The sequence below is a fragment of the Lepus europaeus genome, chromosome 7 (genome assembly GCF_033115175.1).
Source record: "Lepus europaeus isolate LE1 chromosome 7, mLepTim1.pri, whole genome shotgun sequence".
NCBI lineage: Eukaryota > Metazoa > Chordata > Mammalia > Lagomorpha > Leporidae > Lepus > Lepus europaeus.
Window position 1 is genome coordinate 46,354,783 of NC_084833.1, and position 23,285 is coordinate 46,378,067.

The window sequence follows — 23,285 nt, forward strand, 5'->3', positions numbered from 1 at the left end:
TACCTGTACTTACCCTGAACACCCAGATCAACACTTGGAAAATTCCTTTTTTTCTTTCGTTCGTTTTTTTTTTTTTTTTTTTTTTTTGACAGGCAGAGTGGTCAGTGAGAGAGAGAGACAGAGAAAGGTCTTCCTTTTGCCGTTGGTTCATCCTCCAATGGCCGCCACGGCCAGCGCACCACGCTGATCCGAAGCCAGGAGCCAGGTGCTTCTCCTGGTCTCCCGTGCGGGTGCAGGGCCCAAGCACTTGGGCCATCCTCCACTGCACTCCTGGGCCACAGCAGAGAGCTGGCCTGGAAGAGGGGCAACTGGGACAGAATCCGGTGCCCCGACCGGGACTAGAACCTGGTGTGCCAGGGGCCGCAGGCGGAGGATTAGCCTAGTGAGCCGCGGCACCAGCCTGGAAAATTCCTGAGCCTGAAGAACGGATGACCAGAACTCCAGTCTGGACCTTGCCATTGTCTGCCTTGGGCAAGTTAGGTGCCTCAGTTTCCTCAACCATAACAGCCACGATTTCTGTTCAGATCCCTGAACATCTGGCCAGCTATTCAATTCCATAATTCACAGGTGTCTCTGATGGCTGACCAAAGCCAAAGTGTGCACATTCCAGGCAAAGGGAAATTAGACCTGTGAGGACAAGGTGACTCTACAGGGACTGCTCAGACTTGTCATAAATGGGAGGCGAGGACGACAGCTATGATGCACTGGGTGTCAAGTTCTCAAATAGGAAAAGATGATGAACAAAGTAACTCAAAACTTTGGAGAGAAAACCTTTCTTCCCAGGCTCGGTGGAGTGACGGGCCCCTAATGACTGGCTGACCTTTTGTTCCCCTATCTCCTTGGAAGAGATTATCTCAGTGCCGTTTCAGACCCCCATCACTCTTATTTTTAGCTCTGCGTCCTCTTCACGAGTGTAGCGACCTGCGTCTCAGCGTTCCAGGGCTCCCAGATATGGCTCATGATTCATTTGCAGGTACTTCACGTTGATTTCCAGGGAGACCCATGGGATAGAGACCTGGGGAAAACGAGTTGAGATTCAAAACCCTTTGATCCCATCCCAACCACTTGATCAGAAATTACATGCTCCACAGATGGATCCCTTGGTGTCATAGGCAATTGGCCATGAAAATAGAACCCAAGCAATATTGTTCTCCAAGAGCCTCCCAGCTGGCGTGGGGGAAACAAAACTCAGGGCTTTGGTCACAAGCTATTTTCAGCTTCTGATAGCAGTTGTGTTACTCATGTCTCATTCACCCTCTCCCCTCGGCCTCCCTCCTGCCCTTCCCTCACCAGGCCAAGGCTGGTGACAGCCTCCATGTATTTAAAGAGGACAAGAGCCCCCTGGATTCAGTTGAGCCGACAGAGGCCACACAGGCAGGTAAGTGGAGAGGGGCAGGCTTTTGGACTGCAGGGTGTGCTGGCTGGATGGTGGGTTGGAACTACAAAGGGTCCCAGAGAGTGAGGATGTATTTCCCATGCCAAATACTACCATCCACTCGGGGAGTGTGCGAGGAGGCTCAAGATATACTTGGTTTCTGGTGCTGATCTGGTGGTTTTAAATTTTTTCTAGAAGGATGATTCATATTTGGGGACTTGATAGAACCTGACAAAGAAATGAATGATAGACTTTTTTGGTCTAAACTTACTTTTGTGGTGGAATAATGTTTCCTACTGTCTTAGTCGGGGTGGCTGGAAGGTAGAAGAAAATACTAGAAAAGTTTGCTGGGACAATAGTTGACGAACCTGCCTTCCACTGCTGGGATTCCCATGTACTTGGTAAAGAACTGATTTGGGAAAGTGCCTGCTGCTCAGGGTCTTGGTCTCCTCTGCAAAGATCAATCAAAATGTCATTTTCCTAAACTGGAAAGTACTGTATGGTTACACAGCAGTTGTAATAGATGCACTATTATAAAGACAGCTTTGCTCAAATTAGGAAGAATTGCGTTATTTAGAAGATGTGGTGAATGACAGGAACTTTGGAGTTGTTGGTTGTTTTTTTTTGTTTGTTTGGTTTTTTTTTTTTTTTTTTGACAGGCAGAGTGGACAGTGAGAGAGAGAGAGACAGAGAGAAAGGTCTTCCTTTTGCCGTTGGTTCACCCTCCAATGGCCGCCGTGGCTGGCGCGCTGCGGCCGGCGCACCACGCTAATCCGATGGCAGGAGCCAGGTGCTTGTCCTGGTCTCCCATGCGGGTGCAGGGCCCAAGCACTTGGGCCATCCTCCACTGCCTTCCCGGGCCATAGCAGAGAGCTGGCCTGGAAGAGGAGCAACCGGGACAGAATCCGGTGCCCCGACTGGGACTAGAACCCGGTGTGCCAGCGCCGCAAGGCGGAGGATTAGCCCAGTGAGCCGCGGTGCCAGCCAGAGTTGTTGGTTTAAAATAGATTTTATACCCCAAAGATGCTCAGTAACAGACCTGCTTTTAATCATTTAGAATTAATCAAAACTGGACTCAAAAGTGGCAGGGCTACCTTGAAAATCCATTAGAGGCTCTATTTAAGGAGAGGCTCATTCCCAGCTGTGGTGGGAGTTGATACCCAGTATTTCCTCTAGGTTTCAGATATTTCTTAAATATCCCAGTGATTATCAAGTGTACGTGTGACTGAGGATGAGAAGAGGTTTTCAGCAATGCTCTGAGTGGAAATGCTGCCAAGAGATCAAAGCTGTGGGCTCTAATTTCTGCTCTGTCCCCGAGCCAGGGTGGTGACTCTTCCAAGAGGGAGCAGGCCAAGGGAACTCTGCTATCCAGTTCAATGCACAGTAATGAGCATGTAGTGGCCACCACCTGTGCTGGATCTGGGGCGAGACAGGGGTCGCACTCTTCAGGGAAGGGAGGGTACGAACAGCAAGAAGGACAAGGAAAAGAGGGTGGCCTGTGTCCCCAGCTTACTGTGGGAATTGAGTCCCAACTGTGAGTACATACATACAGTTCATCACAATGTATGGAAAACAGCCATTTGACCCCCAAAATGTCAGGGGTTCTTCTGCCTTGGCTTTGGTTCCATTCGAACAACTCAGCTATTTGTGGTTGATGGCGATGAGTTCCAGCTGCTGGGTGGGGGGTGCAGTGCCAGGAAGACAGGTGTCCTACAACTCAGATACACAAGCCATGCAACAGAGACAGGGCGGGTAGGGGAGAAAGGGAGAGACAGGTGGGGGCGGGGAATGGGCAGCAGCATTCAACAGGCGAGTAGCCAAGATGCTCTTGAAGGAAGTGAGTATAGAATCTTGTTGAATACAAATCCAGAAATCCTGGGAATCCTGAGAAGAAACCAAGGCACAGCAGGTGCAGAGTGAGTTCTGATCCGAGTTCTGAGCCGGACATAACTTCTCTGAGTATGGGGTTTGTGAGAACTGAGAGAGGTAAGGGACAGGAATGGACCTGGAAAGTTTAATAGAACTGTCCAAATATGCAAGGCCTTTGAGAAAAGGATAGGGCCACACCCATCAGCTCGTGGAAGGATTTCTTGCTAAGTGCAGGGTGATGATACGAGTCCAGAGGTCAAAGTAGGTAGCGAGCTGGCCAGGGGTTAGAAGAAGATTAATTTGTTTTACAAGAGGTAGGACACAGGAGTAGGAATCTAATACCCAGGAAATACTACTCCTCAGGCAGGAGGACTTCCAGTTACCAGCCTGGGGCTCAGATGTCTGGAAATACTGCATGGAGGGATGGGCTTCAGGGTCAAAGAGAAATGTGATACCTGAAAACACGCAAAGCTGCGATTACTCATCCCAGAGAAGGGAAGCAGAATGGCAGACAGCAATTGTCCGGATGGCTGCAAGCAACACCAGCTCTGTCCTCTGCTTCCCTGAGCTTCTTGTCCTGGGCAAGCGTTGATTACGACTCACTGGTCACTTCCTGCTCTGGGCCAGTGCAAAACAAGTATTAACACAAAGGTCCTACAAAAAATCAGTCTTCAGAGGAAGAAACTGAAGTTGCAGACAATGTAGTAATGACCAGGGTCACAAGGCTAGAAGGTTGGCAGAGCCAAGAGGTAAACGGGGGTACGACGTGATCTTTAATAATAAAGCGTGGAGCTCAAAATAGAACAAAGAGTGCATTTCTGAAGGTACAGGCTGGCTACACTTTAGAGATATTTCAGAAAAAGCATTATACGACCACACTTTTTTTTTTTTTTTTTTTGCCAGGCAGAGTTAGACAGTGAGAGACAGAGAGAGTTATAGACAGTGAGAGAGAGACAGAGAGAAAGGTTGGCTCACTCCCCTAATGGCTGCTATGGCTGGCGCTGTGCCGATCCGAAGCCAGGAGCCAGGTGCTTCCTCTTGGTCTCCCATGCGGGTGCAGGGCCCAAGCACTTGGGCCATCCTCCACTGCCTTCCTGGGCCACAGCAGAGAGCTGGACTAGAAGAGGAGCAACTGGGACTAGTACCCGGCGCCCCAACTGAGACTAGAAACTGGGACGACCATACTTTACAGCCTCAGTTTAATAGGTGTGTCTATTGTATCTGAATTTTAAAACAGTGAGAACCAACCCTTGGGCTTATTTCCATGCTGGGAGCAAGCATGCTGTGCCTCCCAGACTTTACGAAAGGGCCTCTGGCTGGGACTTTCATTTTTATACTTGGGTTCGAAGCTTAGGAGGAAGCAATTGACCTTGACCAGCAGTTGAAGGGCATGATCTCTTGCTGGGCCTCACCTAGCCCCTTGCAGGCTACTTCCCTCCAGCGCCCAGATCCTCAGTGAAAAGAGCCCAACCAGAGACCCCAGAGAGATCAGTGGCTGTCTTGAGGCCGAGGTTTAGTGCCTTGCCTCACTTGCAGTCAATGGCACCAGGCAGCCTAACCCAACCCAGATCCCTCCTTGACCTGATCACTGGGGTGCTGGACATTCTCTTGGAAGGCTGAAAAACAGAGCTGGTTCACAGTTTGAGCCAACGGGCCAGGAACAAGGAGCCAGGAGAGACTGGCTTGTTTTAAGAAACATGTTTGAAAACTGGAGAAAAAAATCACAGTAACAATGAAAGCAACCCAAATTATAAATACCTGCTGTGCACTAAGCTTCGATATATTGTATCTTAGCTAGTATTATTATTTCCCTCTGGTTGCAAATAGCCTTTTCAGACTAGCCTTCTCATCCTTGTCCCTACATGCACGTGGATACCAGGCTCAGGCAATTTGAACAACTTGCCCAAAGTCCAGCAGTTAGTGTTTTTGAATCCTGGCTTGGTTTTTCCCAAAGCTATACTTTTCCACTGTGCTATACCAAATTTCTTACCCAAATGAAGAGAAGGCCAGGGAAGATGCAGTGCTTAAGAGGGGATGCCATTGGGCAGCACGTCTCTCCGTGAGGACCCAGTCCCTCCGTCCAGGTCCTCAAACTTGTCTCAGGGCTTGGAGAGCCCTTGAACGGGCTGTAAAGTGTCTCAGCCACTTGGGCGTCCACTCTGACCTGGGCTGAAAATCACTGATGAGCAAGAACTCCACTCCATGGGAGCCCTTCCCATGTCAGAATAGCACAGACTCTTAGAAAGTCCTTTATTTTACTGAATCACATTCAATCTGTTATTCCCGCTCTGGAATACTATCCCATGGAGAGACCATGGATCTGTCGGATCTCAATTCCTATCAATGAGCAGTTTGGTTAATAGAGGCCCTGAATCTCATCCCTTCCCCAGCGTGTTGTAAGCAGGAGCATGGATACGGAATCAGCTTCGTGGGGGTTTGAGTTGCAGCTCTGCCACTTAGTAGTGACCTTGAACAAGCTACTTTAGGGCTCTCTGTCAGGTTTTCTCATCTGCAAAAAATGGAATAACAAAAGCTGCTCTGTGGGGCTGATGTAGAAGAGATGATCTACTAGCATGCAAAGCAATTGATGAATAATAAGCCATAAATAGCAGTTAACATTAATATAAGAATGTGACTTTGGCATCAGAGCGACCTAAGTTCCGATCTTCCCACATGACACATACCAGCAAGTGATCTTGGGCAAGGGATGTAATGACAAGTTTCCACTTCTCCATCTGAAACGTCTGTGTTGTAAGAGTGCCTGCCTTGAAGGGTTGCTGTGGGGCCGGCGCCGTGGCTCACTTACTTAGTTAATCCTCCGCCTGCGGCGCCAGCATCCATATGGGCATCGGGTTCTAGTCCCAGTTGCTCTTCTTCCAGTCCAGCTCTCTGCTGTGGCCTGGGAGGGCAGTAGAGGATGGCCCAAGTGCTTGGGCCCCTGCACCCTCATGGGAGACCAGGAGGCTGCACCTGCTCTCGCCGTAGCGGCCATTTGGGGGGTAAACCAATGGAAGGAAGACCTTTCTCTCTGTCTCTCTCTCTCACCGTCTAACTCTATCTGTCAAATAAATAAAAAAATAATAAGATGAAGGGTTGCTGTGAAGATGAAATGAGATGTGCCTTGGTGCCTGGCCTAAGGGCTGGGCTCCAGGCATGTCAGCTTCAACAACAACAGGACTATGTTAGTACTGACTAGGATCATCCCCGAGATCCCATGTATGTGTTCCTATGGCCACAAACCCCTCCCTCAGTGGCTGTTGACAACTGAATTCACTGTGTGGCGTCAGCATCTAGTCGGATGACAGTGAAAACATTGTGGTATTGGTGCTTGAGGTCTCAGCTCAACATTTTGGCTTAAGGTTCCCTCCCTACCCGGCCAGGTTCTTTCATTTTATGTATCCTATCCCCTTCTGCCCTGAGAAGAAGCAAAAGGAGGAGGAGGAGGAGGAAGAAATCAGGATGGAAGGAGAAAGAGAAGGAAGGAAGGTAGAAAGAGAAAAAGGAAAGAATATGCTGCCCAAAATACACGTTTTGGTTATTCTTTTAAACATTCAGATTGACGGTACTTGAACTGGTATGATTCCCTACCAACAGTGAGACAGACAGGACTATTGCCCTCATTTTAGGGAGGATACTGAAGTTCAGAGAGGTTGAATGGTTGGCTCAGATCACACAGCATTGAAGGCAAGAAGATACCTCCTGTATCTGACCCAGCACTTTTCACATCCACTATAGCATATTCCCAGTATAAAATCTTCCATAGCATTACTCCTCAAGAGTTCCACAAAAAAACGGTGCTCTCTCTCTCTCTCTGGAGTCTGGGTGACCCAAGTCTCGATTTCAACCTCTCCCAACTGACAGAGCAGGGCCCCACATTATAGTTCATCCTCAAAAATTCCAGCCTGGCGCTCACTTCAGTCCTGTCCCGTGAACTGTCAGTGACAACACAAGCATCGCAGGGCCCAGCCCAGAGAGTAGTGCCATGTGATGTGATGGAGATGGTGACCCAGGTGATAAACGGGGCTGAGTGATGGCGAAGCCTATATTTGGAGTCCCACCTTCCGTGGCCCTTGCCAGTACCAAGCAACACTGATAAACAAATGGCCCATCTCTTGGTATCTTGCCAGGCTAAGCTCACAATCCCAGCCCGGCTAGAGGAGTGTTGAGACACAGGAATTCCAGAGTAATCCGGGAGGCTGAAAAGGTTATGTATGGAAGCCAGGACCTAATGTGCTTTCAATCATAGCGACTTAATTAACATAGCAGTGCTGTTTGAACAACCTGAAATCAAGTGGATAGCAGCATTTTGTTTCTGAATAGCTCCACAAAACTGCCTTAAATTCCATCATATTTCCATGACTTTCACAGTGGTCCTAGGAGATACTACTGTCAGCATTTTGTTCTTATTCAAGTTCAAAGTCATAAGGTTAAGATTAGAATCCAAGTCTTTGGATCCAAGGTACATTAAGACACCCTCTGCCTTTTGGCCTAGTGAGCATTGGAAGAAGAGATGTCTTCTGTTTAGCCTCCATAGTTACATCCCTATCTTTAGAAATAGAACTGAGCACCTGTTAATAGAATACTTAAGGATTTCTATTTTGAGTTTTCCGTCTTGATATATGTATGTCAGATATTCACGATCACTTAAAAACAACATGAGCTAAGATACATTAGCTTGTGCAGAAGGTACTACTTGTAATCTTAGCTGCATTTTAAAAGCATTTTTGTCTAGGCATTGCTGGAGAAAAATATATACCTCCCCTAAGAGGTATCTGTCTCCTATTAACCTACAGAACATGACAATGAAACCTCCACTGAAGATTTCAAATGAGAAATTTGACCTAAGGTTGTTTTCATTGAAAGTTTCCACATCACACATTTCACAGTTGTCCCGGTCACATTCTTGGATGAAATAGACGACATTTCTCCTGTATTTCATGGTTATAGTGAAACTCAGGATCAAAATGAATGTGGGCAAAATTATGTGACACTGCTCTTTTCTAGATAAGGTATTATCTTTCATGAGAGAGGAGGGACCTTAGAAAAGAAGTCAGCTAAGAGAATAGCGCTGGGTGTTTACTTTTTATATCACTCCTTGGCCATAAGTGAGGCAGCCAGCCAATCTTAAACATCGCTTTGAACTCTAACATTCTGTAGCTTAAATGGACTCCACAGTAAACAACGTGGGCTCTTTGGGAGAAATAGTAAGGCTTCTATGCCTATTTGTTATTTTCTGTGCTTGAAATGTCTTTACTCCTTTTCTTTACCTGGTGAACTCCTAGTCACTCTTCAAAACCCAATTTGAAAGTGATCTCTTCTGTGACTCCAGTTTAAATGTGGGTAATCACCCTCTCTCATTTGAGTTTCCTCGGTACTTCTTTCAAGACTGCTCTGTGGTACCAAGTATTCTGGTCCCTGCTTTACTATAATGGGGGCTTCTCAATGACAAGGGACTCAACCTACTCATTTTTGCATCTCCCCTACCCTTGATTCCTGACACATGATCAGTACGGAGTGAACGCATGGTAAATGAGTGAACGACCAAACGAATGACTGGGCTCATTCCCGCGCCTTTACCTTAAAAATCCGCAACGTTTTCCACTCTACTAAACACCTTGAACTGTAGAAATCAACACAGTAAATATTTCCTTTAAAAATTGTCTTCTAACCTTTTACTGAATAAATAGAAGAGCTAGCTTCTGTGAGAGGAGAGTAGGATGTTCCTGGCTAACTGTACAGACCTCACAGTCTTTCCAGGCTAGAAAAGCTCTTTGTGGGTATATTTAGGTAGGAACATCTCCATCAGTCCAAGTGTCAGGTTCAGTGGTCTGTTTGCTATTTACTTTCTGTTCCTTAGCAAAAACTGTCTTTGTGACGAGACTGGGTTACTACCAGAGCAGTTGGCCTAACAGGGCTTAGAGTTAATCGCCAACTATTATAAGAAGGTGACTGGCTTCCCAGAAGGGAAGGAGAAGGTCAGAAGCAGCCACTGAGAATGGCCTGATAGTGCTCGGTGTCACTGACAATATGACACACCAAGCTTCTCAGAAACCCAGGGATCCCAGTGAGAAACTCGGTCCCCCTGGGTGGGTGGCATGATTTCAGAAATTTCATCGAATAGTGATGGTTTCCCTCAATTTTGTTCTGAGGAAACTGGAAATTTGAACTTACACCTAAAAACACACAGAGAAAGCAAATGGTTGCTTTAAATCTCCTTCTTTGGTGACTCTCTCGGAAGTATAATCCTTGGCGGGGCTGGCGGGGGTGGGGGGGGTGGTGGCAGTGATAGCCCTGGGTTGTGGCTCTCTCAGTGCCTTGCTGTAGAATGTGCTCTAAGGGCACAGAGGGACACATCGGAGCTATCACCGGGCCCCTGCCCAGCAGTGTGAACTCTGTCAAGTCCCTCCTGCACGCCATGCCATTTGGTCTTCTAAACAACTTTGCAAAGCAGCAAGGAGTAGCACAAATGTTTTATTGGATACATGGGAAAACAGATGTCAAGAGAAGCTGTCTAGTTCATCCTGATACATACAGCAAGTTGAAGGTCATTCTGAAAGTGGACAGCAGGTCCCTAGGCTAGACCTAGTACAGTAACAATATGCTCTTGATTGCCTGGGCAGAGATGTTCTTAAATAGACATGCATGGGCATGAGCATAGATTTTATATATTACATATTTTTTATCTGTTATTCAAAGAGGAATACACTAAGAGGAGTATCTTTATCGCTGAAAGTCTGTCAGAAATGCAGAATTTCCTCCTTCTTCCAGTTCTCCCAAATCTTACCAAGGTCCAGTGTGATTCCAGAAGCATTAAGCTAGATAAGATAATGTCACTTTCACAGGTGACTCCCACGTCTGATGGGATAAATTTTTAAACCTCAGATGGAAGAATAATGATACTTAATATTTACAATTTTATATACACAAAATTAGCCCACCCATTCCTTCCAAGAGCTGTGTTGGACACACTGGAGCCATGCTATTAAAATTTTAATGTGAATTACTGTTCTTGTATACTGTAATTGATTACGTGGGCTGGGGGGGGTCACAGAACTTGACAGGTTGTGTTGATGCTCTTAGTTGAGGCTTGAAAAGTAAATATTAACGGTACAGAAATGCATGAGTTTCAATGTATTTTTTTGTCTTTGTTTGCATTGTATAACTTTAATGAGTGAGTTTAAAATTATTTAATTTCCTTAGAAAAATAGCACCATTTGGAAAAATACTGGTGTTAAAATTTCACAGATGAGGCCGGAACCGCGGCTCAATCCTCCGCCTTGTGGCGCTGGCACACTGGGTTCTAGTCCCAGTCAGGGCACCGATCCTGTCCCGGTTGCCCCTCTTCCAAGCCAGCTCTCTGCTGTGGCCAGGGAGTGCAGTGGAGGATGGCCCAAGTGCTTGGGCCCTGCACCCCATGGGAGACCAGGAGAAGCACCTGGCTCCTGCCATCGGATCAGCCCGGTGCGCCGGCAGCAGCACGCCTACCGCGGCGGCCATTGGAGGGTGAACCAACGGCAAAAAAAAAAAAAAAAAAGGAAGACCTCTCTATCTCTCTCTCTCACTGTCCACTCTGCCTGTCAAAAAAATTTAAAAAAAAATTTCACAGATGAATGAATCTTGATGTGAATGGAAGGGGAGAGGGAGCGGGAAAGGGGAGGGTTGCAGGTGGAGGGAAGTTGTGTGTGGGGGGAGCCATTGTAATTCATAAGCTGTACTTTGGAAATTTATATTCATTAAATAAAAGTTAAAAAAAATTCACAGATGAGGAAACTGAGTCCCAAAGTACTAAGTGACAACCCAAAGTCATCTGCGGATCGGAGCTTATCAGTAACTTGCTCATGGTAACTGTTGATTGAATGAAGGAATGAGTGAATCACCAAACAAACGAGACTGAGTCCCAGGCTGGGTCCTGGTCTTCAGTCACTCCACTGCTAGGGAGTCATTCATGCCTGGAGTCACCTACATTTAGGGTATTTGCCTTCCATCCTGTTAGACTTGACCTTGGTCAAAGAGTCTTCAAGATGCCAAACTGGGGCGGAGGAGCGAAATGTGGAGCCTGCGAGAAGACGGTCTACCACGCGGAGGAAATCCAGTGCAATGGAAGGAGCTTCCACAAGACCTGCTTCCACTGCAGTGAGTTGGGGGAGCTCCGTGGGTGGGGATGCGGGCTCAGCATAGAGGCGAGTTTGAAGTTCACGTTTAACCTCAGATGCCACGGGCCAGCAGTTCTCAGGCTCTGGGCCCAGCAGTAGCAATCCCTGGAGACTCAGTGGTTGTAAAGCCTTGGAGCCCCACCTAAAGGAGTGATGCTCTCCTAAGCACCCTTTCTCCACCGTTTACCCAGCTCCAAGGCCCCTCCCCTGCGGCTCAAAATCAGGACAAGCTGCTCTGTCACCGCTCTCTGTGCTGAAAACCTTGACCCAGTGGCGACACTGACAAAGTGTGACTTGGCAGAGAGGAGGTGCCAGCACTTATCTGGAGCCAGAGAGGATTTGGCTCCTGGTGTTGCCCTCACTGGCCAGCTGTCCCCGAAGCCAGCTGTGGCTGATCTTTCCTAAGAGAGAGCCATGGTGGGCAGCAGCAAGATGGGACAATTCTGTGTGAGTCAGAAAGGGTTGTGTTCTGGGCCTGGGTACCAGAGACCTCAACGAAGGGGATCTTTACCAGCGCTGTCCGACAGACTCACACATGCCAAAACTGGGGGTAATGTTGAGATGGTTATTTCGCATCTCTGAGCCCTGGCTCAGTGCATTTGCAGCATAGCCAGGAATAGAACTTGCCTGTTCAGACTCCCAGGCCTGCACCCTCTGACACAACAGCAGCATCCTATGGGGTTTCCTAGCAGCTAGTCCTGTTGGGAGAAAAATTGGCCATGGCTTTGAAAGGGCAACTTCTGTACTTCCTTCTAGCATGTCTGGCTTAGGGGCCAGCTCTGCTGGAGATTTTGCATGCCTCCTCCCTGTCCAGTCTCCCAACCCCACCTACCCCTTCCCCATGCTGCACCCCTGTGGCTGCAAGGCATCCACACAAAGTGGTTTCAAGCAGAATGTCAAGGTCTGAATTCCATCTGTTAGGCAGAGAGACACTCCATCCGTACACTGCCAGAAATAGTAACGTCTTACCAGCCGCAGGAGTTTTCATTATCCCTTACCTCCCACAGCAAACATAATTATTATTAGAGAACAAGGCAGGGGGAAGGGAACCGCTCTGAGTGATGGGGTTGGTGGACTTACTAATGCTTTGGATTTTAATTACGGGTAATTATTTTTAAGTCATCTTATACCTCAGATTCATCATTATTATTGCAATTAACAGAATTAATTGCTCAAGAGAGTTCTTCACACAACTCTCTGGCTTTTGTCCAAACATGGCCAGTGTGCTTTAGAGAGAGCTAGAGTGAGGAACAGAGGAATGAGCACAAACTGGAGTGAAAAAGGAGCAGGGTTTGCATTCGGGTTCTGTCATGTCCTCACTGTGCATCTCATTTCACCATGGTGACGCAATTTCCCCATCTGGAAAGCGGGCATCATCCTACCTACTGCACAGGTGTTACAAGGAGGAAGCCAGGGTCTGGGTCTCAAAGCCCAAACTTCTAGTGTCCGGTCCCCTTTGATTCACTTTGGCGGCTGAGTGGGAACAGGAAATGGTAAGAAAGCTTTCCATGGTAGCGGCTGTCTTGTCTTTCCCAGTTACTAGGAAGAGGGCCTGTTCAGTGGAGCCATGGCAGGAGGGATTGGAGCACTTGGCACAGCCCTTTCAAACTCTTGGTATTTGATTAGAGCTCATGGGTGACATGGAAGGTAGCAGTGTAAGCTTCAGTAGTGGTAGACAAGGCCCTGGAGAAGAGCAGAGAGGCAGAGGCAGAGACAGAGAGAGAGAAGGGTCTTCCATCAGCTGGTTCACTCCCCAGATGGCTGCTATGGCTAGAGCTGGGCCGATCCGAAGCCAGGAGCCAGGAGATTCCTCTGAGTCTCCCATGTGGGTGCAGGGGCCCAAGGATTTGGGCCTTCTTCTGCTGCCTTCCTAGGCCATAGCAGAGAGCTGGATCGGAAGTGGAGCAGCTAGGATGCGAACCAGCTCCCATATGGGATGCTGGCACTACAAGTGGTAGCCCCAACCATGTGTTTATTCTTTTTTTTTAAGATTTATTTATTTGAAAATCAGAGTTACACAGAGAGAGGAGAGGTAGAGAGAGAGACAGAGAGAGAGAGAGATCTTCCATCTGCTAGTTCACTCCCCAGATGACTGCTACAGCGGGAGCTAGGCCAATCCGAAGTCCGGAGCCAGAAGATTCCTCTGGGTCGCCCACACAGATGTAGGGGTCCAAAGATTTAGGTCATCTTCCACTGCTTTCCCAGGCCACAGCAGAGAGCTGGATGAGAAGTAGAGCAGCTGGGACATAAACCGGTGCCCATGTAGATGCTGGCACGCAGGTGGCAGTTTTACCTGCTATGCCACAGCACCATAGAGCACGTTTTCTAAATTATCATCACATGACTTCACCTCCGGAAGGCATCCCTGAACTTGCTGGAAACAGGGTTTGAAGAGGCAGGATCTACCTCAGCTTGCCTCCTGTCCAGGGCTCCCCTGACTTCTAGGTAAATCTCTGCAATTAGTCTCTATACTTAACCTCTACATCAGCTCTGTCCAAAAGAAAAATAATGCAAGCCAAATATGCAAATTTAAGTTTCTGGTAACCATAGTTTTAAAGGCATAAAAGGAACAGGTGACATTAATTCTGAAACATTTAATTTAAACTAACAGATCCAAAAATCTCATTATCTCAAGGTGTAATCAATGTATGAGTTATTGATGGGATTTTTCACACTCCTTTGGTGTCTGCATTGGTTGAAATCAGGGGAGCAATTTGCCCTTACAGTACTCATGGCACCAGTGGCTTCAGTACTGGCTAGGAGTCAAAGGATCGGGGCCAAGTATAGATCTGCAAATCACTGCGCATCCCTGGGCATACGTCACTGATCTTCACTGGAGCACGCATTCATTTGTTTGTTCATGTACTCATTCATCCACTCAAAAACTGTTGACAGGGGATTAACTCTGGCCTGAGCCCTGCGTATGCTCCAGGGAGATTAACACCGACCGACCCTGTCCTGGAGGGACGCAAGGTGTAGACCATTAGCAAGCATCTGAGTGGTTCTTCTTGGGGTTGGTAATGGACATCAGCGAGAAGTCAGACACACACAGGCCTCCTGGGCTCCCATATAATGCATCCTCCCTGTCCAAGTCATTCTTCATAAAAGATTTGCCTTGCGTTCAGAGCTTTCTAAAGTTTCTCATGCCACAGGGCATGCATGCAATTACTTTAATTTTTTTTTTACAGAGCCATTTTTCACACACACCATATTGACAGAATAGTTGAAAAAATTCACAGACACACACACACACACATCTCCTCATCCCACAACCATCAACCCCTGGCCAGTCCTACCTTACATACAACTTTATCTTCTTCTATTTTAGCATTTTAACATATTTACTCCTTGTTATTTTAACAACAAAGTGCCATTTATGGAAGGCATATGAACCCCAACAACCTCACTCAATGCTGGAGAGAGGTAACTTGGTGGGACTGTTGTTAAAAAAGAGAGACAAGGGGCAGACACTGTGGCATAGTGTGGCATAGGAGGGCTAAGCCTCCTCCTATAGTGCTGGCATCCCATATGAGCACCAGTTCGTGTCCCAGATGCTCCTCTTTCAATCCAGCTCTCTGCTTAATAGCCTAAGAAAACAGTAGCAGGTGGCCCACGTTTGGGCTGCTGCACCCACGTGGGAGACCGGGAAGAAGCTCCTGGCTTTGGATTGGCTCAGCTCAGGCTGTAGCAGCCATATGGGGAGTGAACCAGCAGATGGAAGACCTTTCTCTTGGTCACTTCTTCTATCCGTAGCTCTACCTCTCAAATAAAGAAAGAACATCTTTTTAAAAAGAGAGACAAATAAATTAAATGCACATGAATTATTCTTCCTTAGGGGACATAACCTCACCAGCACTATCACCAGAAACCTTTAAGAATCATTGTAAAGCAAAACAGCAGGTGGTTAAGTTGTGGAAATGCTGCCCTAACGTGTTATGATAACAGTTACATCTTGTTGAGATACAGCTGTCACGGGACAGCCTCCTACTCGGGTAGAAAACCAGGCTGCTTCACCAACGGTGCAGACAGAAGTGACGGTGAGTGCTCAGGGAGTCCGGGTCAGCTGCCCCCCAAAGTGGATGGTGATGAGGAGGATGCAGATGCCGGAGATGGAGTGAAAGAACTGGACACAGTTGCTCCCTGAGTTTGTGTTAGGTGGGAGAAAAGTAATATTTCTAACACATTATTGATTTACATTATTAAATATCATAAGATCAAACACTTCCATCCATATCTTTAAAGGTTTTTTTTTTGGTCACGTTTGCATGAAAGAAATCTACCAATCTTTGGAGGATTGGACGTTTTGTATTTGGGGGCGCTTTATGTTAGATAACGTACAATGGTCAGGGAGCTTGGGCCCACAGAAGTCTAAGGGGTCTATGAACCAGACCTGCCCCCTTCACCAACTCCTCTTGCAAAACTGGACCCAAATCAGCTCCCGGGGCTCTTGTGTCTGTGGTTATCCGTGCTCTACAAAGACGGTGATGAGCACAGAAACTTCTCAGCCCTGAGTCCTTCACTTTCAGACAAAGTCAGGCCCTCTCTTGTCTAGCTCCTCACCCTGCCTGCCTCGCCTCCCTGATGTCACTGGGGGTAAGACACTCAGGAACATCATTCTCAGCGGCTCTGAAAGCAGTTTCTTGGTTTCAGTGCTCACAAACCCCTTTTCTGCATGATGCTATGGAACACTGATTTCCCCCTCTGCGTCCCAATCTCGCCTTCTGTGAAATCAGGACTGCCTTGGAGTCTAGGACTCAAGACAGATGCACAGTCAGGAATCAAAGTTGTGCTCCGGACCCAGAGGATCCATGCGCTGGTCTCCGCCCTGAGCGGCGAGGGCACAGGAAGGGGAGAGTGATCTCAGCCTCATCGCCTTAACCCTTCTTCTCCTTGACAGTGGCCTGCAGGAAGGCTCTGGACAGCACGACAGTGGCCGCTCACGAGTCGGAGATATACTGTAAGGTGTGCTATGGGCGCAGGTACGGGCCCAAGGGGATCGGGTATGGACAAGGAGCTGGCTGCCTCAGCACGGACACAGGCGAGCACCTTGGTCTCCAGTTCCAACAGTGAGTTACTGCCCGCTTCCTCCCTCCCTGTTAGAGTCGCCAATTATCTGGACAGTTCATTTTGTTCCCATGGCAACGTTTTCTGGAAGTGGGAGAATGTACTATTGTTGACTTGCCAACAATAGGAATCCTCTGATGACCAAGTTCTAACAATGTGCTACCTCTCCAAAGACTCTTTAAATTATCTGCTTTTCTAAAGGCCAATTACTTTTACACCAGGGCCCTTGGTTTGCATGTCAAGAGAAAACCTGCAATATACAGATGTTCCATTGTCTGACCTTTGCAAAACTGCACGGAGTCTCTTTTCTTCCCCTTTGAGAGTTTCTATGTAAATCACATAAAGATGGCAGGGAGGCGATGCCCATTCTCTGTGTGCTTGTCATGAAAAGATTTCTTCCCTTGGGTTGTAAAAGGACTAATGTCTGCCTGGCAGAGGGAGTGGGTCTGCAGGGGTGGGTTGAGCCTCAGAAGGAAACAACCAACTATGATGGTCTCCCTGGCTGCCTGTTTCCAGGGTTCCCTCAGTACTATCTCAGGGAAGCTGCAACATCGCACTGGTCACCTCCATCTGCTCCCCAGGGCCCACGTTCTTGATGGTCACATTGACCTTCAGCCTGGAGCTGAGGACAGATGGTCTGATGGGCACGGACTGCAGCTGCTGTCCAGCTAGCCCTTTTCCCGGTGCAGCTCTGAGGTGGGACTAGCCGGAAAGGCCGAGCCGGGCTGAGGCAGTGTCCCCTGGAGGGCCTTCCCCAGGAGCACTCCGACCATCCTGGAGTCATCCTGTCCCGTTAGAAGACAGTAACCCACGGCAGAGCCTGGAAATGTGGAAGAATGTGCCCTCAGTAAGCTTCAGGAGAGAATTCGTCCTTGCTAATTTCTCTCATTACTCAACCCCTGCTGGAGGCTCTGTGTAAAGAGAGGATAATGCCAACTGCATTCTCTGCCTGGCATCATCTAAGCTCACTTTTTAGGGCCTCCTGTGATACAGTCCAAAGAGAAACAGGAGTGTGGAGACCTTGGGTTTCAGCCCAGCTCTACCGATTGTGAGCTACCTGGCCTGGGGCCGGTACCCTCCCCTCCTTCGCTTCCCTCCAGCTAGCCCTGCCTACCTTCTAGGGTGGGTGGCAAGGCTCAGATGACATAAGGTACAAGAAAACAAAATATACAAGTATAATTATAGATTGTATACACACACATAAAAACCCAAGGCTGTGTTTGTGCCTCCATTTTGGACATTGCTGTCATGGAGACAGATGACCTTTGGATGCAGGACAGCAGCTTGAATTGTGATAAGAATTACATCAGCTCACTGGACTATGGTTTGTCAGAAGCTGATTAGCATTACCGGTCAAGATCTTGTCTTGCCCTGTTATGTGCACAACTCACTTCAGAAAGCAAACTGATGGGCGTGAAGATAGATCAGAACAACCTAAATAAACAAGTCCAACAGTGGCAGCACAGCAGTAATGATAACGCTGCAAGAGGACATGCTTGGAACACCTGCTCAGGGCTTGGCAGCAGAAAGCCAAGATTTCAACATGTTACAGCTCACGTTTATTGGCCCTCAGGATACACAGAGCAGATCCTGTTCTCGCTGCTGTGCACGGGCCGCTCACTTCCTGCTCTCAACAGCTCCGTGAGAAAGACAGTTTCTTACAGAAAGCTGCACTTTGTCTGAAGAACAGAGAAGTGAAGGAGTTCACTCAAGTTCGTATTGTTCACCCACTGTGTTCTCCGTTTCATTCATTCGTCTATTTCTACCAGGTCCCCCAAGCCGGCTCGCTCAGCCACCACCAGCAACCCTTCCAAGTTCACTGCGAAGTTCGGAGAGTCCGAGAAATGCCCTCGGTGTGGCAAGTCAGTGTATGCCGCTGAGAAAGTGATGGGAGGAGGCAAGGTGAGGCCCTGGGGTGAGCCACGTGGGGTTTGCTCTCGTTCACCACTGCCAGTTGGGAGGAATGAGAGAATAAAGTGGGAATTGTGGGTAGGCGGGAGCAGACCCTTCTTTGGGCTCAGTTCCCAGAACAACTTTAGAAACCACACACCCTCATAGCCTACTTTCCTAGGTTAGAACTTGGTGCGGGTCAATGCAACCAGTGTGAACCTACTAGTGGAAGGCACCCAGCTAAAGCTCTGGAGACACAGAGAGGCATAGGCTGCCTGCCCTTTAGTACCTGCAATCCTTCCAGAAAGGTCTCAGCCCTGAGACTCTGTCACTGCCCTGTAACTCAACCTGCTGCTGCCATCACTACTGCCGACGTGGTAACCGCCTCACGGCAGCCAGAAGCATCTCGTGTACAAATATCATCTCTCTCAGGAAAGCCATCAAATGTGTGAGAATATAATACACACTTGCGCTATAAGCTCTGGTTCCAGGCCCAAAGCCAGGCTGCTCGCTAAAGGAGTTGGACATGGAGAAAGAGAGAAATCCTGATTATTCTAAACCAGGGGAAGAAGGGTCTGATTTCAAGTATAAGGGCACAGTCTGCACCCAACACTGGCGACTTGCAGGGGTGTCAGCCCCTCCAGGCTGTGCCCGGTGCACGTGCAGATGTGGCAACAGGATTCATGCAAGTTGTGATAGTCAGAACCAATCAGTGAAAGCAAGGCCGCGCTACCTGGATAACTGTCTTATTTCCTCACTTTTTTTTTCTTCTTTAATTTTATATTCAATATAAACCCTACCCACTGACCCATGTTCAAATCCTCCTCTGCTACATGTGGCTTGCATCTTTTTTGCCAGGGGAAGCCCATTCCTGTTTAGTCTATTTTGAAGGAATGTTTGTGCAAGTTGCCACACCAGGTATATTTTTAGAGTTTTGAGGATTGCTGGCCAAGGCGAGGCACAGGAAAAATCATTCTGAGGGCCCACTAGGTAAGGGGTAGTATAAGACAGTGGCAACTTTGTATGCTGCTGGCCTGGGGCCTACACACGGGAATAGAGGGTGCTGCCCACCTACTACCGTGCAACCCTCCTATGCTCTCAGCCCTGGCACAAGACTTGCTTCCGCTGCGCCATCTGTGGGAAGAGTCTGGAGTCTACGAACGTCACTGACAAAGATGGGGAACTGTACTGCAAAGGTGAGTGGTCCCAGAGACTTTCTTGAGATATGTTTTCCCAAGACGGGCCCTGGGAGGGGAAGTTCCATCTGTACATAAAGGCCCACCTGGGAGTGTGGCTGCCAGGAGTGTGGCTGCTCAGCTGGGTTGGGAGCTCAGGATGGATAGCAAAGCCACCCAAGGGAAAGAAATCTCCCGCCTGACCCAGCTTTGGTCCTTGCCATTGGAGCATCTGGCTGGAACTAGATGCTTGAAGTGTGCTAAGTGGTTTGGGGTAGTGGGGTGACCTGGGGGGAGAGAGCAGAAGAAGAGGAAGCAATGGGGCCTGGACAAACAATATCAAAGTCCCTTCTGAAAACTCGAACACCTCTGTCCACCTGAGTGCCAGACAGTGCCAGATAATTCTTCCTGGGCGAGGGAGGAAGAACTCAGTCTGGCCTCTCTAGACTTTATCAAGACATACTTGGCCGGCGCCATGGCTCAACAGGCTAATCCTCTGCCTTGCGGCGCCGGCACACCGGGTTCTAGTCCCGGTTGGGGCACTGGATCCTGTCCCGGTTGCCCCTCTTCCAGTCCAGCTCTCTGCTATGGCCCGGGAGTGCAGTGGAGGATGGTCCAAGTGCTTGGGCCCTGCACCCTATGGGAGACCAGGAGAAGCACCTGGCTCCTGGCTTTGGATCAGCGCGGTGCACTGGCCGCAGTGCACCGGCCGCAGCGGCCATTGGAGGGTGAACCAACGGCAAAAGGAAGACCTTTCTCTCTGTCTCTCTCACTGTCCACTCTGCCTGTCAAAAATTTTTTTTTTTTTAAAAAAAGACATACCTATGTTTCCCCTCCCTCTCCTCCCTGTCCTTTCTCCTACCGTTTCTATCACTGATGTTGCACATCACTTAGTGATCACGTGCACAGAACTGGTTTTCTTCTTGGTCCTCATGACTGTGCCCCTGGCTGCCTCCCTACTCCCGGGGTCCTATGCAGACATAATGAGGCTTAGCTCCTTCCTGACACTGTAAAAGACAGGGATGCTCTAGGGTGGGGTGGTGTATTGCCTGCCCCAGAGCCTGTGCTATTCTGTGCTCACTGGCTCATCATCACTTAATGATGGTGTCACAAGAATCTCCAAATGCACACAGAAGGAGTACGGGGGAGCAGAGGAAAGGAGGTTAAGGGGGAGGCGATGATCGGGCAAAGCTTCCTCCACAGTGAGGCAGGATGGGAACTAACCTACTCTGTGGCAAGCGGTTGCCTTCTACCAGGATCAGGGTAGAGTGGCCTCCACATTCAGGAGGCCATGGAACCCTAACAAGTTGCTGCAGCCAGCAGGGAGATCAACACGTAAACAAACAACTGCATTTCAAAATGAAAAAAAAAAAAAAAAAAAAACCAACTATAATAGAGGAACATTCCCAATGCAGTGGCCTACAAAGAAGCATGCAATCAGCTTGGGGGGTGGGGAAGACATCATTCCTCTGCGGCTTGAAGAGTATGTGCAGGTTTGGGAAGGGACAAGTCAGGCACAGGAAGCAGTGATTCAAAAGACATCTAAGCTGAGACATCGCAGGTCCCGCCAGGAACAGCAAGCATGTGGTTGTGTAGTGAGGGAGCAGGAGGGAGCCGGGGCTGGGGCCAGTGCTGGGCAAGCAGTCGGGAGCCGGATTACGCCATCTGTCTGTGAGTGCAGTGAACAGCAAGGAAGTGTAAACAATGTTTATTAGCAGAACTGACAGCAGGATGGGTCAATTGATTTGAAAGTCAAGGTGTGCATAGATTTGTCAGGAGGATGCCTCCAGACACAAGGGCTCCAAGTGATGGTGCTCACCTCCGTTCTCTCTCCCCTCATCTGCTTCTCGTTCACAGTTTGCTACGCCAAAAACTTTGGCCCCACAGGCATTGGGTTTGGAGGCCTCACACAGCAAGTGGAAAAGAAGGAGTGAAAGGGTGCCCCTCCCCTTCTCTTGGCACCTGACGCATTTGCCAAGTAACCCTGCACCGAGGGGAGCCTTTCCCCACACAGCCTCTTCTTTGTAGCAGGACAGGGGTTCTCTTCAGAAGCCATCATGGCCTTGACCCTTTGCAAGAAAAGTACTTCAAATTCAATCTGCAACAAGTGATTTATTATTTACGATATTCGGGGTGGGAAAGGCAATAAAATGGTTTAATGGTACCTTATATGTCTCTGGATCTTTTTTTTTCTGATAGAGGGAAATTTTCATAAAACATAGAGTTATTTTTAAAAAAACAAACTAGTTGTAGAAAATGTAATGAAGTTGGATGTCAACCAGGAAGGGAGGGAGAAGGAAGGAACAACTGGCAAAGGAGGAGAGTCTTCTGAAACCTGTCAGCTGAGCCCATTTCTGCTGAGAGGAGGATACAGAGAACATGAGAGCAAATTGTAAAAGGAAAATAAAAACTAAGAAGCTTGCTTAAGGGGGAGGGATGGTGGGAGAACAGTGAGAGGGAGGGTATGTGGGAAGTATCACTATGCTCCTAAATTTGTATATATGAGATACATAAAATTTGTTCACCTTATATAAATAAAAAAGTACAATAATAATAAAAAAGAGATAAGCGGGCCCAATGCTGTGGCACATTGAGATGGATCTCCACCTGCAGTGCTGGCATCCCATAGTGCACTGGTTTGTATCCCATCTGCTCCTCTTCCGATCCAGCTTCCTACTAATGGCCTGGAAAAGCAGTAGAAGATGGCCCAAGTGTTTGGGCCCCTGCACCAACGTGGGAGACCCGGAAGAAGCTCCTGGTTCCTGGCTTCACATTGGCCCAGCTCCGGCTATTGTGGCCATTTGTGGAGTGAACCAGCGGATGAAAGACCTTTCTCTCTGTTTCTTCCTCTCTCTGTAACTCTACCTCTCAAATAAATAAATAAATTTTTTTTAATTTTTTATTTTTTAAAGCTTTTATTTAATGAATATAAATTTCCAAAGTACAGCGTATGGATTACAATGGCTTCCCCACCCCGTAACTTCCCTCCCACCCGCAACCCTCCCCTTTCCCGCTCTCTCTCCCCTTCCATTCACATCAAGATTCATTTTCAATTCTCTTTATATACAGAAAATCAGTTGAGTATATATAAAGTAAAGATTTCAACAGTTTGCCCTCACATAGCAACACAAAGTGAAAAATACTGTTGGAGTACCAGTTATAGCATTAAATCACAGTGTACAGCACATTAATGACAGAGATCCTACATATTTTTTTTAAAAAATTGATTAATTTTCTATGTAATTTCCAATTTAACACCAAGTTTTTTTTTTTTTTCATTTTCAATTATCTTTATATACAGGAGATCGATTTAGTATATAATGAGTAAGGATTTCATCAGTTTGTACACATACAGAAACACAAAGTATAAAAATACTGTTTCAGTACTAGTTATAGCATTACTTCACATTGGACAACCCATTAAGGACAGATACCACATGGGACGTAAGTACACAGTGACTCTTGATGTTGATTTAACAATTTAACACTCTTGTTTATGGCGTCAGTAATCTCCCTAGGCTCTAGTCATGAGTTGCCGAGGCTATGGAAGTCTTTAGGGTTCGCCAACTTTGATCTTATTCTGACAGGGTCATAGTCAAAGTGGAAGTTCTCTCCTCCCTTCAGAGAAAGGTACCTCATACTTTGATGGCCCCATTCTTTTCACTGGGATCTCATTCGCTGAGATCTTTCATTTAGGTCTTCTTCTTTTTTTTTTTTTTTTTTTTTGCCAGAGTGTCTTGGCTTTCCATGCCTAAAATA

The 23,285-nt window shown here is 47.7% G+C and overlaps 1 protein-coding gene across 1 annotated transcript; it reads left to right on the forward strand.

Annotated features, from left to right (window-relative positions):
- Nucleotides 1-1,278: 1,278 nt before the first annotated feature.
- CSRP3 (cysteine and glycine rich protein 3) lies at nucleotides 1,279-21,690 on the forward strand. Its single transcript, XM_062198077.1, has 6 exons — nucleotides 1,279-1,378; nucleotides 11,238-11,377; nucleotides 16,295-16,463; nucleotides 18,231-18,363; nucleotides 19,454-19,547; nucleotides 21,384-21,690. The coding sequence occupies exons 2-6, from the start codon at nucleotides 11,266-11,268 to the stop codon at nucleotides 21,458-21,460; spliced, it is 585 nt and encodes a 194-aa protein (XP_062054061.1). The 5' UTR covers nucleotides 1,279-1,378; nucleotides 11,238-11,265; the 3' UTR covers nucleotides 21,461-21,690.
- The last annotated feature ends 1,595 nt before the right edge of the window (nucleotides 21,691-23,285 follow it).

Coding starts and splice junctions, on each gene's coding strand:
- CSRP3 (XM_062198077.1), top strand. CDS start 11,266: ATGCCAAACTGGGGCGGAGGAGCGAAATGTGGAGCCTGCGAGAAGACG. Junction 16,464..18,230: donor CTTGGTCTCCAGTTCCAACA/GTGAGTTACTGC, acceptor TATTTCTACCAG/GTCCCCCAAGCCGGCTCGCT. Junction 19,548..21,383: donor TGGGGAACTGTACTGCAAAG/GTGAGTGGTCCC, acceptor TCTCGTTCACAG/TTTGCTACGCCAAAAACTTT.